Source organism: Myotis yumanensis, unplaced genomic scaffold (genome assembly GCF_028538775.1).
Source record: "Myotis yumanensis isolate MYYU_CA2020_CCGP unplaced genomic scaffold, mMyoYum1.0.hap1 SCAF_1, whole genome shotgun sequence".
NCBI lineage: Eukaryota > Metazoa > Chordata > Mammalia > Chiroptera > Vespertilionidae > Myotis > Myotis yumanensis.
Genome location: NW_027223752.1, coordinates 192,773,446 through 192,787,791, shown reverse-complemented (window position 1 = coordinate 192,787,791; position 14,346 = coordinate 192,773,446). Strand labels below are relative to the sequence as shown.

Below are 14,346 nucleotides of genomic sequence, written 5' to 3'. Positions count from 1 at the left end.
ATGGTACAACACCTAGTCTTATGTCTTGCTCAGTAACGCCATGATCAATGTTACCTGACATGAGTGCTATTTCTTCTAGTAAGAAGCTAAATCAAGCAGCAGACATCCTGGCTCAGGTACCAGGAGGTGCAGTGGGGTTGAATGTGTGCGAGCGTTTAATATACAGGCAGGAACCTTTGAAGAAAGGATGGAAAGAAATGTGTATGCTCTTATAATGATGAGTTTGGCTCTTGAAGGTGAGGCCTAAAATGGCATAAGATCACCTGTTTAAAGACTGTAAGCTCTTGTAAAAACAAAACAACAGCAAAAACCTGAGATAAATTCCTGAGGGCAGAGATCTGCTCACACTTCTTTGCATCCCTAGTCCCCAACACAGAGCTAGACACTGAACATTCTCTGAATCCAGTCTGAACGCAGGTCTCCAGCCCTGGCTGTCCAGCAGAGGCCGCCCTGGGCCGGGCTCCCGGGACGAATCGCTGGGAGAGGGAAGGCCAGGGGGTGGCCTTGTGGTCGCCGCGGGCCCGGGTGGGAGGGGTTTGGCGCGGCCGGCGCGGCGGCGGAGGCGGCCCCAGGCTCCCGCAGCTGGGATGGAGCAGAAGCTCGCCGGCCGCCGGAGGGCACGCAGCTGACGGAGCGGAGTCGGAGCCGCGCCGCGTTCGCCTGGCTTCACCGCCCGCCCGCCGCCGGTACCTCCCGGGCCTCTGGGCTCCCACCGCCAGCCCCCGGGGCAGAGAAGGAGCCGTCGGCGCCTGGGGCGCTCGATCAGTCCCGACAAACTCTCCCGCTGCCCGCGCCGGACTCGGCACCCAGCACCAGGAGACCATGATCTGCAAGACGCTCTTCGCTCTCTGCATCTTCACGGCAGGTACTTTGGGGCGCCGTGTTCCCGGGGGCGGGCGGCTGGCGCCAGGGTAGGGCTGCAGCCGGGAGACTGAGAAGTCAGTCCCCGCGTGCGCGGTGGGCCCCCGAGTAGTGGGAGTCTCAGAGGTGGTGCGAAGGGCTGTGCGCCCTGGGGCTTGCGGTGATGCGCGCCTTTGGAGATCCTGAACCCCGCCGGGCCGAGGGGAGGGCTGGGTCCCTCCTGCCACAGCCCGCGGCGTCCGCACAAACTCCGGCTGAGTTTGTAGAACAGGTGGCTGCGCGGCGCGGTCGAGTCGCGGGTGGGCAACACGGACTGCTCCTCGGGGTTTCTGGGGTTCGCCAGCACCGCCTGCCGGAGTCGGGCGCCGCTCTTCTCCGTGCGGTTGGACTCTGGGAGAGATGAACATCGGAAGAAGCGAGGGGCTGGGGAGCGGGAATGGGGGGGAAAGTGGAAGTCCTCCGGGAAGGTGTTAGGCAGTGGCTGTGCGCCCCGCTAGGCTGGTCGGCGTTCGCGGAGACTTGGCGGTTTCTGGCCATCCCGGCCTCGGGATGATGATGCGGCATTCGAGTCCCAGGGAAGCTGCCCCGACCGGGTTCAAGCTCGGGCTCACCAATGGGGTTTGCAGTTTTACCCAGTGGTCTGGAACCTCTAAAACTGCGTGGCGTGGCAGAAACTGTTCACTTAGCTAAAACTAGCATCCCCCCGTTTCATCCACTCTCCCCTGACATACACGACAGAAACGACAGAAACGCACTGCCTAGGACGGCTTCCCCGCCAAGCGCCTCTCAGGTCTTGAGAGTACGGAGATCAGGAGCTGGAGAGGGAGGAGCGGGAGTGAGCTGGACTCGGTGGGGGCCTGGGAGAGATGCAGAGTCTGGAGTTGGGATATCCGGTTTTTGCAGAAAATGCAGTCCACCAAGGGACACCGGAGTAGGGACAAGGCCAAAGCATGGGTGGGAACAGTAGCTTGAGTGCGCGCACTGGCATGTTTAGATAAGAATGTTGCAAAGTCACATGCACACGCCAGTTTGACTCCTGCTGGTAGTCCAGCAATAGTTTTCTTCCTGGATTGCTGTAATTGTGGACACAAGTCGCTACAGTCCCTTGAAAAGAAGCTAGGGTTTTCTGGCAGCTCTCAAAGGATCATGCGTTTTGGAGAAAAGTTTCCCAACATGAGACTATAGCATGCGTTTTCCCTCTACTTGCTGTGCGCCGGAGAAAACTCCCTTTTCCCTCTGGCGTCTGAACAGTTAGCAGACGCGTCTGCAGACGGATCCGCAACAGTCTCGGGCGACTGTGGCTGCGCAGCCCTGAGCCGTGCTGGGAGCGCCTGGAACCAGCAGGTGTAACCGCGGCATCCAGCCCCATGATTGCCCTTGTGGCAATATCCGGGATCCTCGGAGCAAGAGATGTTTCCGAAGTGACATGAAGGGTGCCTTCACTTTCTCCTTACTAGAAATCCTTTCTTGAGGCTCCAGAGAGACTCAGAGAACCTTGAGTGAGACAATAGAGCTAGTAGGTAGGTTTGTCTGCTAATTTTATTTCATGACTTGTCTTATATATATATATATATATAATCAGCACTGGCAGTTGGCAAAACCGAGATTAATCCTACTAGGCAGTGTATTGTGACATTTTCCCCGCCTAAGGAGCTCAAGATTTTTTTTCTTAGCCTGTTTTAGAGTTCCACCCTGCTATTCCAGGGACAGGAATAATACCTTGTTCACTGCCAGAATGAGGAGGTAGGGGTAGAGGGTGGCTCCGGGACCAGGGAGCCGCCTTATCTCCATCCCTGCACACTTGTGTGGCGGTCAGAGCCAAGCAGATTACAGGCTCCCTGTTCTGAGGCTCTCCTGGCCCGGAAGACAAACTTATGCTTCTGTGTGTGTCTCCCCAAGAGAATGATGAAGCTTCCTTCTCTCCTGTGAGTTTGTACCTCTGAGGGAATCTCTTTAGGAGTCAGTGTGGTCTTAGAGCTACTTGAGGTTCTTTGCATCCCAAAGTAAAGTGTTTACAGAAACTAAAAAAGCACTTTTTAAAGAATAAATAGATACGTTGGTAAATGGCAGAGGGTTGAGGTTGAGGGTTCTTGAAAGGAAAGTGGCATGCATGTTTCAGCTCTAAGTTGTTTCACCAGGCAGTTGCTTCTTTTCTGTTTTCTTCTCCCACCCTACTGCAGCTTTAGAGGCTTCAGGACAATTTCTGTAAAACTCTTCAGATGATGCTATCGTGAGGCAGGAATGGGGTTTGGCAGAGGGCATTTTGAGCTTAATAAATCAATATACACTTAGCATTTCCTCCACCCTGCAGAATGGACACTTGCAAATTTTGTGTGCACTGTCAACCCAACAAAGTAGATCTCCATATTTACTCACTTGTATTTTTAAAAGAAGGAAGAGCCCTAACCGGTTTGGCTCAGTGGATAGAGCGTCGGCCTGCGGACTGAAGGGTCCCAGGTTCGATTCCGGTCAAGGGCATGTATCTTGGTCACGGGCACATCCCCAGTAGGGGGTGTGCAGGAGGCAGCTGATCGATGTTTCTAACTCTCTATCCCTCTTCCTTCCTCTGTCAAAAATCAATAAAGTATATTTTTTTTAAAAATAAAAGAAATAAAAAATAAAAGAAGGAAGAGAGAAACCATGGACTGTCTTCAGTTCTCTCAAAGTTAATTGTGGTAGAAAATTAGCTATCATGCAAGCCATTCCCCAACACCTCTAATGCCAGTGCAAGGCGTACAGGATTCCTGCCTCCAAACCAAAATACAAGCCAGAACCATCGAGGTTTGGCGGCAGAACCTGGAGTGAGGGAGGATAGCTGCCACAGAAGCTCCCATCTCCATCCCTCCCCCTCTCCCCTCTGGATTCTCTTCCTTCATTATCACCACCATCATTGCCACCCTTCTGTGTTCTATGTCCCAATTTATTTTTAAAAACTTCCTCACTGAGACAGCTGAGATATTCTGGGACTTTCAAAAGGCCTTTCCCAAACACTCAAGAAGGACAAAGGGGAAAGAAGCATAAGTAAGAGAGACACAAACCCCGGAGATCCAACCTTTCCTGCCCTGGGCCTGCCCTGGGCCTGCCCTCCCTGCCCCTTGTCTCCCGCGCAGGGAGAGGACTGCATTCTGGCTCACCACACAGGCCCACTTACTGGCTCCTGGGTGATCAAGACCAGGAGCTAGATTCCAGTCTGCCACCCAGCTAAAGATCCTATTTGTGTTTGGGGCCTATCATAGCTCTCCTCCAAGTGACTAACAGCTAGAATGTCCTCCTCCCTTAAGGACGACCCCACCCTACACATTTATGGCTCTGTTCTTACCACATTTGTCAGAACCTTGTCATAAGCATATTGAAGGCTTATCATAAATCTTATCACAAACATGTTAAAAGTAAACAAAAAATATGTACACACGATTATAGGAACAGCAAGGTTGCCTGTGGTTGGGTGGAGTGAGGGTGAAGGGTTGCTCGCGTTCCTTACCTCCTGCTCCCCTGAAGTCTGTGTCACAGTTCAAGAAGTGACACCTTCACATGAGAAGGTGGAAGCTCTTCCTTGTTACCTGATACATTTACTGAGGCAGAGTTGCAAAGTGATAAGCACAGAGATTCTGCCGATAGATTGTCTAGGCACAAAGCCAAGTTTTACTGCTTGCTAATTGTGTAATTTAGGGCAAGTAACTTAACCCCTTGAGTTTTCTCATCTACAAAATTGGGGGATTAAACCTCACAAGGTTGTATAAAGTGTTAAATGACTGAAGATGCCTACAGTACCCAGGACATACTAAGCACTCAATAAATGCTAGTTATTGTTGTTGGTATTAGTCCTATTAATAAAATTTACTGTATTTGCCACCGATTAGGTCATCCTCTCCAAAAGCAGAGTTTATTATGTTTACTCTTGGACAATGTAAATTAAAGATCTCAACTAATATTCCAGCACAGTGCCAGCTGTTCTGTCAGACCCTAATGTGCAAATTAAGTAAAGATTCAGCTCAGCCTACTAACTGCCTAATTTGAAAAGGTTAATAACATGCCAGCTCCGATTTAGCACAACAGTCTTAAAAATGCTCGGTAGAAGTCTCACCAAGGACTTTATTTTTCCACAGTCTTTTGCAAACTGGTATGTTTCAAAAGCCCAACCCAGCTAAACCTTAAGGTCAGGTTCCCAGAGATGCAGATTTGGGATAATCCAATCAAACAACTTAGGAAAAGACCACTCATGGTATCTGAATGATCCAGAATGGCTCTCTACAGTACCCAAATCATATTGGCCAGATCGCTACTTTGATTGGCACATTTTGACCTGATCTAATTATACTTGTGTTTATATACTGTATATACTAGAGGCCCAGTGCACGAAATCGTGCACAGGTAGGGTCCCTAGGCCTGGCTGGCGATCAGGGGCCTTCCTTCCCCTCACTGCTGGCTGCCAGCTGGAGCCTTCCTTCATTCCGCGCTGCCCCCTGGTGGTCAGCACACATCATAGTGAGCTGTTGAACTCCTGGTCAGTTGAACTCCTGAGGGGACAATTTGCATATTAGCTTTTTAATATATATATATATATATATTAGCTATATATATATTAGCCATATATATATATATATATATATATATATATATATATATATATATTAGCCTGGTATTTTCATAGTTTGAGCAGGCTTTTATAGCATCCACTGGAGAGAGACATTTAAATAGAGACATTTAAAAAATATTTTCCAGAGGGATTGGCTGTCTTAATACCCAAATGAAAGGAATCCTGGCATTTACAACAATTTGCTTCCTTTTGGAACTATCTGTCATTGACATTGGATATGTTCGTTTAGGAACCACATATTTTCTTTGCTAATAAGAGATTGAATGACATGAAAGAGTTGCTTGGAAAAATTGATGTTTCATTTAGAAGACAGAGGCAGTTCTTAAAAGAGGTAGGCTGAGCACATGTGCCTGATGCAATGACTACTTTTTACTTGAAAATGCAGGGCTAATAGGTTATCATCCAGTTAATGTGCAAGCAGGGTGACTATAAACTAAGAAGATTTGTGTATGTAGTTCACGGCATTACTTTTTTTAGTCACTGCTTAAATTAAAGTGACAAGGATTGACATAACATCAGATTTTCTAATCTGTGGATCTTTAAATGTTCATTATCTTTTACAACAGCATAGCTTATTTCTTTTACCTGTTTAATGTCATTTATAAACCTTGAGACCTTTGCCATTTTATAAGTAATAGAAATCATGAAAACAAAATAGACAATTCCATAATACATTACAATTATATAATGTTTTTCTTTGGTTCCGGATGGTATAATGTAGATGGAAAATAAGCTGTTCTAATTTTCCTTTGGCTAGTGTTGCCAGATTTAGCAAATGAAAACACGGGTTTGCCCAATACAATTTGAATTTTCAAATAAACGGTGAATTCTAAGTATATCCCTCCCACACTATACTTGGGACATGCTTAAACTAAGTAATTCTTCATTGTTTACTTCAAATTTAACTGGGCATCCTGTGATTCATCGAGAAACCCTACCTTGGCCTTTTCACCTGCAGTTCATCTATGCAGTGGGTTTGACACTAAGATTAGCTTTATTTTGAACCTGACCTCACCCTGCTCTATTTCATTGGTAACAATCTGTTCATGGGAAGACATGGGGATTTCATAGCAACTCTCTCTTAAAGAGAAGCTACAAGGATTAGGATTCCGAGGCAGCTCTCCAATGAAATATTTGGAATCTGACTATATATCCAGTAATGGTGCATTATTGTGTATTTCTGGTCAGTTGGTGGGATTTCTGTGGCCTCCCTGAAGCTACATTACTGGACCCTCTTGTAACCATTCCTCTTTACAAAACTATATTTTAAAGGGTGGCAGTGTTCATGCATAGGAGGTGGAAGTAGAAGCCTTCTAGAATCCATCTGGCAGCTGATCACAAAAGAAAGTTATAGAAGAGCTTTGGATTTCAATGGTCTCTTCTGTGCCAGGATCTTACACATCTCAGAAATATTATTTAGATAAGGTTTACATGATTCCTGCGGGAAAGGGCTACTGGTATCACTTGTGACTATATAAAGCCTGAAGCAGCATATTAGACAGAATTTCAAGGCAGATAAAAATTATTTAAGCTATCGGATTGTGGCAGAAATTTGTACCTTTCATACTGAAGGCAAAGTCTGTAAGTAGGTAACTGTTAAGTGGGAAAAAATTGTGGGAACTTACCAGGTGTCATATTTAGAAAACATGTATACTCAGTACCAAATAAGATGAATGGTAGAATACAACTTTGATGATAATATCTTCCACTTATTGCCCAAATTCTGACACCTGATTTTCTTTTCCATTTGTGAGGAAATAAGGATATGGGAGCTTTAGTGCAGGTGTTGAACATGAAAAGGATTAAGGGAGAGAAGGTTTTACTTACTTCTTTGTTTGATTTTTATTTTTATGGCCATGGTTATAAAATTCCAGCTATCATTCCAACTGCCCATTAGTTAAAACATATATTTTCTTATATTCGGTTATTAAAATACTAGAAGCCCATTGCATGAAGATTCGCGTAATAGGCCTTCCTTCCCCTGGCTGCTGGCACTGGTTTTCCTCCGGCACCCGGGACCCAGGCCTTTGGTCCAGCCGCAGCGGAGAAGCCAAGCTTCTAGGCTAGGCTTCTCCCCTCCGGCCACAGTGAGGCTTGGTTTTTCCACTACAGCTGCAACGGAGAAGCCAAGCCTCTTCAGTCTTCAGCCTTCAGTCTTCAGTCTTCACTCCAGCCAGAGCCTTCAGTCTTTGCTCCGTGCCTGCATATGCAAATTAACCGCCATCTTTGTGGGGTTAATTTGCATAGTCACTCTGATTGGCTGGTGGGCGTAGTGGAGTGACACCAATTTGCATGTTTCTCTTTTATTAGTGTAGATATCTTCTTTGAATGATGATATTCTTGCCAGCTTTATGTAGTCCAGAAGCATAACCTCATTACTGACAGAGTTGATTCACCCCCTGCTGTACCCATGATGGATTGTGACTGGTGCTGCCTGCCCCTTATGAAACCTTTTCAGGTTCTGTTGGAAAAGCTTTTGTGATCTCACAGATAGACGGCAGAATAATACCATTATACTAGCAGTGAACTTACTTTTATTTTATTGCTAAACACTTTATACTATATGATTCTTGCTTTGTACTGTGATTCAGATCCTTTAGGAAGAACAATAACAATTATCTATACTAATAAAAGGGTAATATGCTAATTAGACTGGATAGACCTGATGTCTTCCAGACCTCATTCCAGGTGTCCTTCTTGACAAAGCCGGGGACATGGCCAGCCTGCAAACCACCCGCAGCCCCTCACCCAGGCCAGCCCTGCCCCCAGCGGGGACCCCCACCCTGATGGGGGCGGGGCCGGCCTGCAAACCCCGCAGCCCCTTGCCCCAGCCAGACTTGCCCCCAAGCAGGGACCCCCCCCCCCCCAGTCTGGGGCCTCCTTCAGGGCAGGCCAGCTGGCCCCCACCTGTGCACCAGGCCTCTATCCTATATAATAAAAGGGTAATATGCAAATTGACCCTAACAGCAGAACGACCAGAATGACCACTGGACCAGTCACTATGAGGTGCACTGACCACCTCTTGGTCCCTTTCCCCAGACAGCAGACTCTGATCACCTGATGGCCATACACGGCAGGGGCAGGGGCAGGGCCAGTGAGTGGGCAGGAATAGCCGACCTCTTAGTCCCTTCCCCGGCCATCAGGTACCGATCACCCAATGGCAAAGGGGGAACCTGGGGTGGGTGGCGGTGGGGGGCGAGGCTGGCTACAGGCAGCTGGAGAAGATGGCCCTGATTGCCAGCCAGGCCTAGGGACTGTACCTGCGCATGAATTTTGTGCGTTGGGCCTCTAGTTATGAGGATAAAAGGATGCTCTCCTATTTACAAGGCATTGGTAGTCTCTTTGCATTTAGGGAAATGTCTAAGACTTCAGTCATTCAATTGAGTCATGTGTCATATTATTAAAGGACATCAATAGGTCTCCCAATTACAACATGAGGGGGTCCCAATGCCCATTTATTCAACAGAGAGTCCTAAAGAAATCTGGTGGACTGAACACTTCTCTTGGCCTGGGAAAAGAGTCAAGTTATTGGTGGATCACACCCTCTGCCAGTCATGGCAGTTCTTGCTGTTGATGGATCTGCTGAGTGAGAGGCAAGATTAAGATGGATATGGCCATCATCCAACCAATGGGAAACCCTGGATGTTTTGTCTTAAAAATTATAATTGTTGATAGAGGTGGCATTCACAAGGAGAAATCCCTGGAATTCTCCTTTTTGAAGAACTGTTCAGGCAGATCTGAGCAGAAGAAAGGATTATCAATTTTTGAGGCTAAATGATCAGTCATCATTTACATTCTAGGACAGCCGCGGGCAAACTACGGCCCGCGGGCTGGATCTGGCCTGTTTGAAATGAATAAAACTAAAAGAAAAAAGACCGTAACCTTCTATGTAATGATGTTTACTTTGAATTTATATTAGTTCACACAAACACTCCATCCATGCTTTTGTTCCGGGCCTCCGGTCCAGTTTAAGAACCCATTGTGGCCCTCGAGTCAAAAAGTTTGCCCCGCCCTGTTCTAGGAGATGTTGGTGGGGAAGGAAGTTCCAAATTACATATAGAATCTGTCAGTAGAAAGGGGCTGAGGCTATTTTAGAAATTCTGCATAGGATGCAAGGGATAGGCTGGAGGTTGTCTGTTGTATGAGATGGGAAGAATATATCAGAATGGGAGATGATAACTAGAAATCATTTGGGGCTACTAAAAACCAAACCACTCCCTTGATGATGATGGGAATGAAAAATTCACAAAGTTTCATTTTTAGGGGGCAGGATAAGAGATTCCTCCTCAAATGTATATGAATATAAATCCTATTTTAGTATACTGTTTTACTTTTGTGAAAGGTTACAAATGGAGCCTTTTAGATTAAACAATGTGGTGGCCCTCAATGGCTGGTATTTAAGTACCGTCAGCACTGTGAAAGGGGGCAAAGAGTGAGACAATGCCCTGAGATGTCAAGAGGAATTCTCCTTCAAGGTTGGATCCATTAAAAAAGGCAGAGTGGCCTGGGGTTACTCGCTCCCAGGCAGCCTTCCTAGAACTGCACTTCAAAAAGAGTCCTATTTCGAGTATATTCTCCTTTAAATGCTTACAGGAGGAGAATACAGTCCTGATATTTATCATGTGAGGATGGGATTTGTGTTACTTCATATGAGAAGCAACATGGTGCAGTAGAAGGGGCTTTAGAGAAAGACAGGCTGCCATGGAATGCCAACTCAGGGATCTTAGTTTCTTCCCCTTTCGGGTGATAATATATGCGGTAAACATTCAACAAATGTTATTGAGCAGGTGTACCAACAGATAGGTTTATTTTACTTTACTTCATTCACTTGTCTGCCTCCCACTAATAGACTTTAAGGTGCATGAGAGCAGAATTTCAGCTATTTTGTCCCTGTGTTGTCCTCGGCAGGTAGAACAGAGCAAGACACATAATGAGTGCTTAGCAAATATTAGTTATTTTTTCATTGAGAACCTACATGTGCTAAACACTGCCCAAGGCTCTAGAGATACAACAATGAATAAAATAGGCAAAACGAGACCCTCAGAGACTTACATTCTTTGAGGTTGACAAGTTTTGACTTGGTGAGAAGAAAATCAGAAGTTGAATATCTAATCACTATCTCAAGCTCAACATGTCCAAATCAGAACTCCTGGATTTCCCTCCCCCAAAAGGCTCCCCCTAAACCCTCCCCATCTCAATTAATGACAACTCCAACTTACTAGTTGGTCAGGCTGAAAAATCACAAGTCATCATTGAGCCTCTTTCTCTGAACACCCCTTATCCAAACCCTCAGGAAAATGTTTATTTTCACTTTCAAAATATATACAACATTCAAACACTTTTTGCCACCGCCATTGCTCCTACTCTGGTGTGAACCACCCACATATTTCTCCTGGAGTAATGCAGTGGCCTCCGCTCAGGTCCACCAGCTTCTACTCTTTCCCTCCTAAGGTCTGTCCTCTGCATAGCAACAGTTGATCTAATAGAAATGTATCAGATGATGTCATTACTCTGTTCACAGTTGTGCAATAGTTCCTATTGTACTCAGAGTAAAATTCCAAGTCCTTGAAATGACCATCAAGACCTGCTCCAGCTGCTGCCCCATCCATTCTTGGACCTGGCCATCTACTTTTCCTTTGCTCACCCTGTACCAGCCACACTGGCTTCCTTATAGCATGCAGTGACTCCTTCTGCTGTCTGGAGTATACTTTTCCCAGATATCCACAGGGCTAATTCTCTCACCTCCTCAAGCCTTTGTTCAAATGCCACCTTCCCAATGGGACATACCCTAACCAACATTTAAAAATTGCATTGTTTCACCTGTGAATACTGTATTCCCAGTGTCCCTTATCTGTCTCTTGTCTTTACTTTTTTTTTAATGTGAAACCCTCTCCATCCCTTCACTTCTCCGCCCCCACCCCCCCCCACCCCCGGAATGTTGTCTCTTGTTTACTGTGGTGTCCCCAGTGCTAAATACTCTGGCACTCAAGGGGTGCCAAAAATCTTTGTTGAATGAATAAAATACATTTTTGTGGGCTGGCAAAATGAAAACTTAATCCAAAATTTTTCTTAGATCACCCAAAAATGAGACATTGGCAAAACTTGCTTACTATCAGGTGCTTCTGTCTAGTATCTCCAAATAGCTTTTTTGAAAAATGAGCCAAGGCATTCAGTTTTCATTGAGGGTTACAAAAAATAAACTTTAAAAATCAGCATTTTGGGGGGAGCTGTGCACATGCGAACACTTCTGTTTAAAACGTATGCTATATTTTTGCCACAGCCATCACTGCAAAATAGCTGCAACTTCTGAAACTCCCTGGCCAATTAAGAAAATGTCGCCTTTGAGCTCAGCTAGAGGAGATAAAGAGACCTCCACTATTTGAATGTTTCCGAGCATTTTCTGAGTAACTGAAAATAGCCTGACGATGAAAGCGATCTGAGTCTGAGGGAAGCAGCTCCGGCAATTTCCCAGTCATGTCTGAGCAGCTTAAGTGAAGTTGGATGCTGAGTGTTGAGTGTCAGTCAGTCACTAGTGAGCAGAAGAATAGACTGGAGTTTTCTCTGCCCTCCAGACGCTGTGTTTTGCTCTCATTGGTGATTCTGAAATAGGAATTGTGTTTTAGTCCAAGCAATAAATAGAAGTGAAGTCCTGACTAAAATCAAATCTAGACCCTCTGAGCATCAATCTGTAGTGCCGACACCCCTTAATGTGGCTGCTGTTAAAATCGCTCAGCCTCATTATCCCACAAATACTCATGGTACTTTCTAGCTTAAATAGGAACATTTGATTATTTAGCAGCTTCCAAAAAAGAACATGAGCTTTAAATTTTATATGTATTAAAAATATAACAATATATTTATCTTGAAGCCTTAGGGATAGTGGTAAAATTTCAGATTATATCAACTTGAAGATCAACCTATAAACAAACCAAAAAAAATGGAAAAGATGATACTTCATATTAAAAGCATGGACCTCACTTGTTCATTGAGGTCTGCTTGTCCATTCAGTTTTCTTGAAGTGGGAGGGCACTTGGCCATCTTGAAATGCAGCAGCATTGACTGTAAGCATTTCAGTCCTTTCTTAAAGGTGAGTAACACTGACCTTGAGCTGGAGGACAGGCAGGGACATGTGTCTGGTGTTGTGGGTGTGACACTGGAGGACAGGTGACCATTCCCCCACCTCTCCTCCAGGGGAAGATACCATCTTCTCTGCTTAAAATGAAAAGCAGGGCCTAGGTTCTCAGTAGAAGGAGAAGGAAGATGCATTAAAAAGAGAAGGCTTGGGATACCTCAAATCTCAAAGGCAAGTGTGGGTGCTGAAGGAGAAAAAGTTACCACATTACCAAGATCAGAGTTTTAGTTTGGGGGGTTGTCAGAAAAAGGGGAGGTGTGATTTTTGAGAGTCATAAATTTACAGCCAATTTTTTGTTAAAAACAAAATAAATGTCACCAAGTGACAGTTGCCTCTTGTTTAAAACAGTTTTTAAAAGCTGCACTCAAGCACTGATTTAAATTTTTTTTTTTTTTTACTCTGGAAACTATAAACATACACAGAGATTTAAAAAAAAAATATATATATATATATAGTACAAACCTGACTTAGAATCTTATTTGTTTGTTTTGGTTAAGAACTTTTACAAATATTAATACATTGGAAACAATGTAAATGTCTAACTGTATAGTGCTAATCAGATAAACTAGAATGCATTCAATGTTTATTCCATGGGGCAACAATAAGCAACTGCTTCAAATAATGAAGTGGTTCATTTATGTACTGGCAGGTAAAAAGGGTTATAATATATTGAACTAATTTTGTAAACTAATATTTCACAATATTGAAAAAGTAAGCTAAGGAATAAAATGTACATTGTGATGAAATATTTAAAACATCATGTTTATGTGAGAAAATGGTTAAGAAGGGTACAGTGGTTTTCTTTGGGTTTCACTTTTAAAAATAGTTTGTATTGTCTTTATAATTAAAAAATAAATATATTATCAATATTTTAAATCCTCTTTATCAATAGTTAATGTGGCCACGTAACTGCTAGATGGCTTTATCTATCTTCAAAATCTTGATTCAAAAATCCTTCTGACAGGGCCCTCAAAAATAAGATCTTAGAAAAGCAAATAATCTCAGAAAGGTTTACAGGATATCACTGACATGATGGGCAAGGAAGGTTCTGGGAAGAAATTGACTTAAAGTAATATTGTATTTTCTAAAGCCAGAATGTTGCATAGATCATTGATCAGGACAACCATCTTAGATAGTATTTTAAGAGGCTCCGAGCTAACTGATTAGTATTTAATGTTCTTTGTTAGTTTTTAATACCTTCAACATTTTCACTTATGGGAGCAATTTTAAATGAAAACATTATTCTAAGCTTTTCTGGAAGGAAATTTGTCAACTTAAATATCAAATAAGAAAAATAGTCCTCAGAAGAATAGCTGATTTGTTTTTCTTCGGGCAACATTAGATTCGTTATATCATCTTTTTAATAAAATAATCAATAAGATGTGGTTTAGGCAAACGCTGGGGGATCCATTAGTAAAACTCCATGGCATCATCAGAGGACAATGAAAGTGTGACTAGCGAGAGGGCTGGAGCAGACAGAACTGGAAGAGGCTTTGTGATCTGGACCAACTCCTTCATATGACAGATAAAAACTAGACATGTTAGAGAAAGGGGGGAGGATTCAACATTTTAAATTTTTAGTTGTACTAGGTATCACATGTAATACTATGTTCTTTTCATCTGCAACTCCATCTAATTCTCCCAACGGTCCTATGAGATAGGCAGTACTCTTCCCACTTAGGAGTTCAGGTCAGTGAGTCTTGAAGAAATGAGATGTAGATCACACATTGGTGTGAGAAAGTTAGGCTTTGAATCC

At 44.2% G+C, this 14,346-nt stretch overlaps 1 protein-coding gene across 1 annotated transcript in view; it reads left to right on the top strand.

The window, feature by feature from the left end:
- The first annotated feature begins 616 nt into the window (after window positions 1-616).
- Window positions 617-14,346, top strand: part of PARM1 (prostate androgen-regulated mucin-like protein 1) — a 100,584-nt gene continuing 86,854 nt past the window's right edge. Inside the window, exon 1 of the mRNA XM_070394992.1 lies at window positions 617-865. Within this exon, the coding sequence (XP_070251093.1) occupies window positions 823-865 (43 nt within the window). The 5' untranslated portion in view covers window positions 617-822. The remainder of the gene's footprint in view (window positions 866-14,346) is intronic.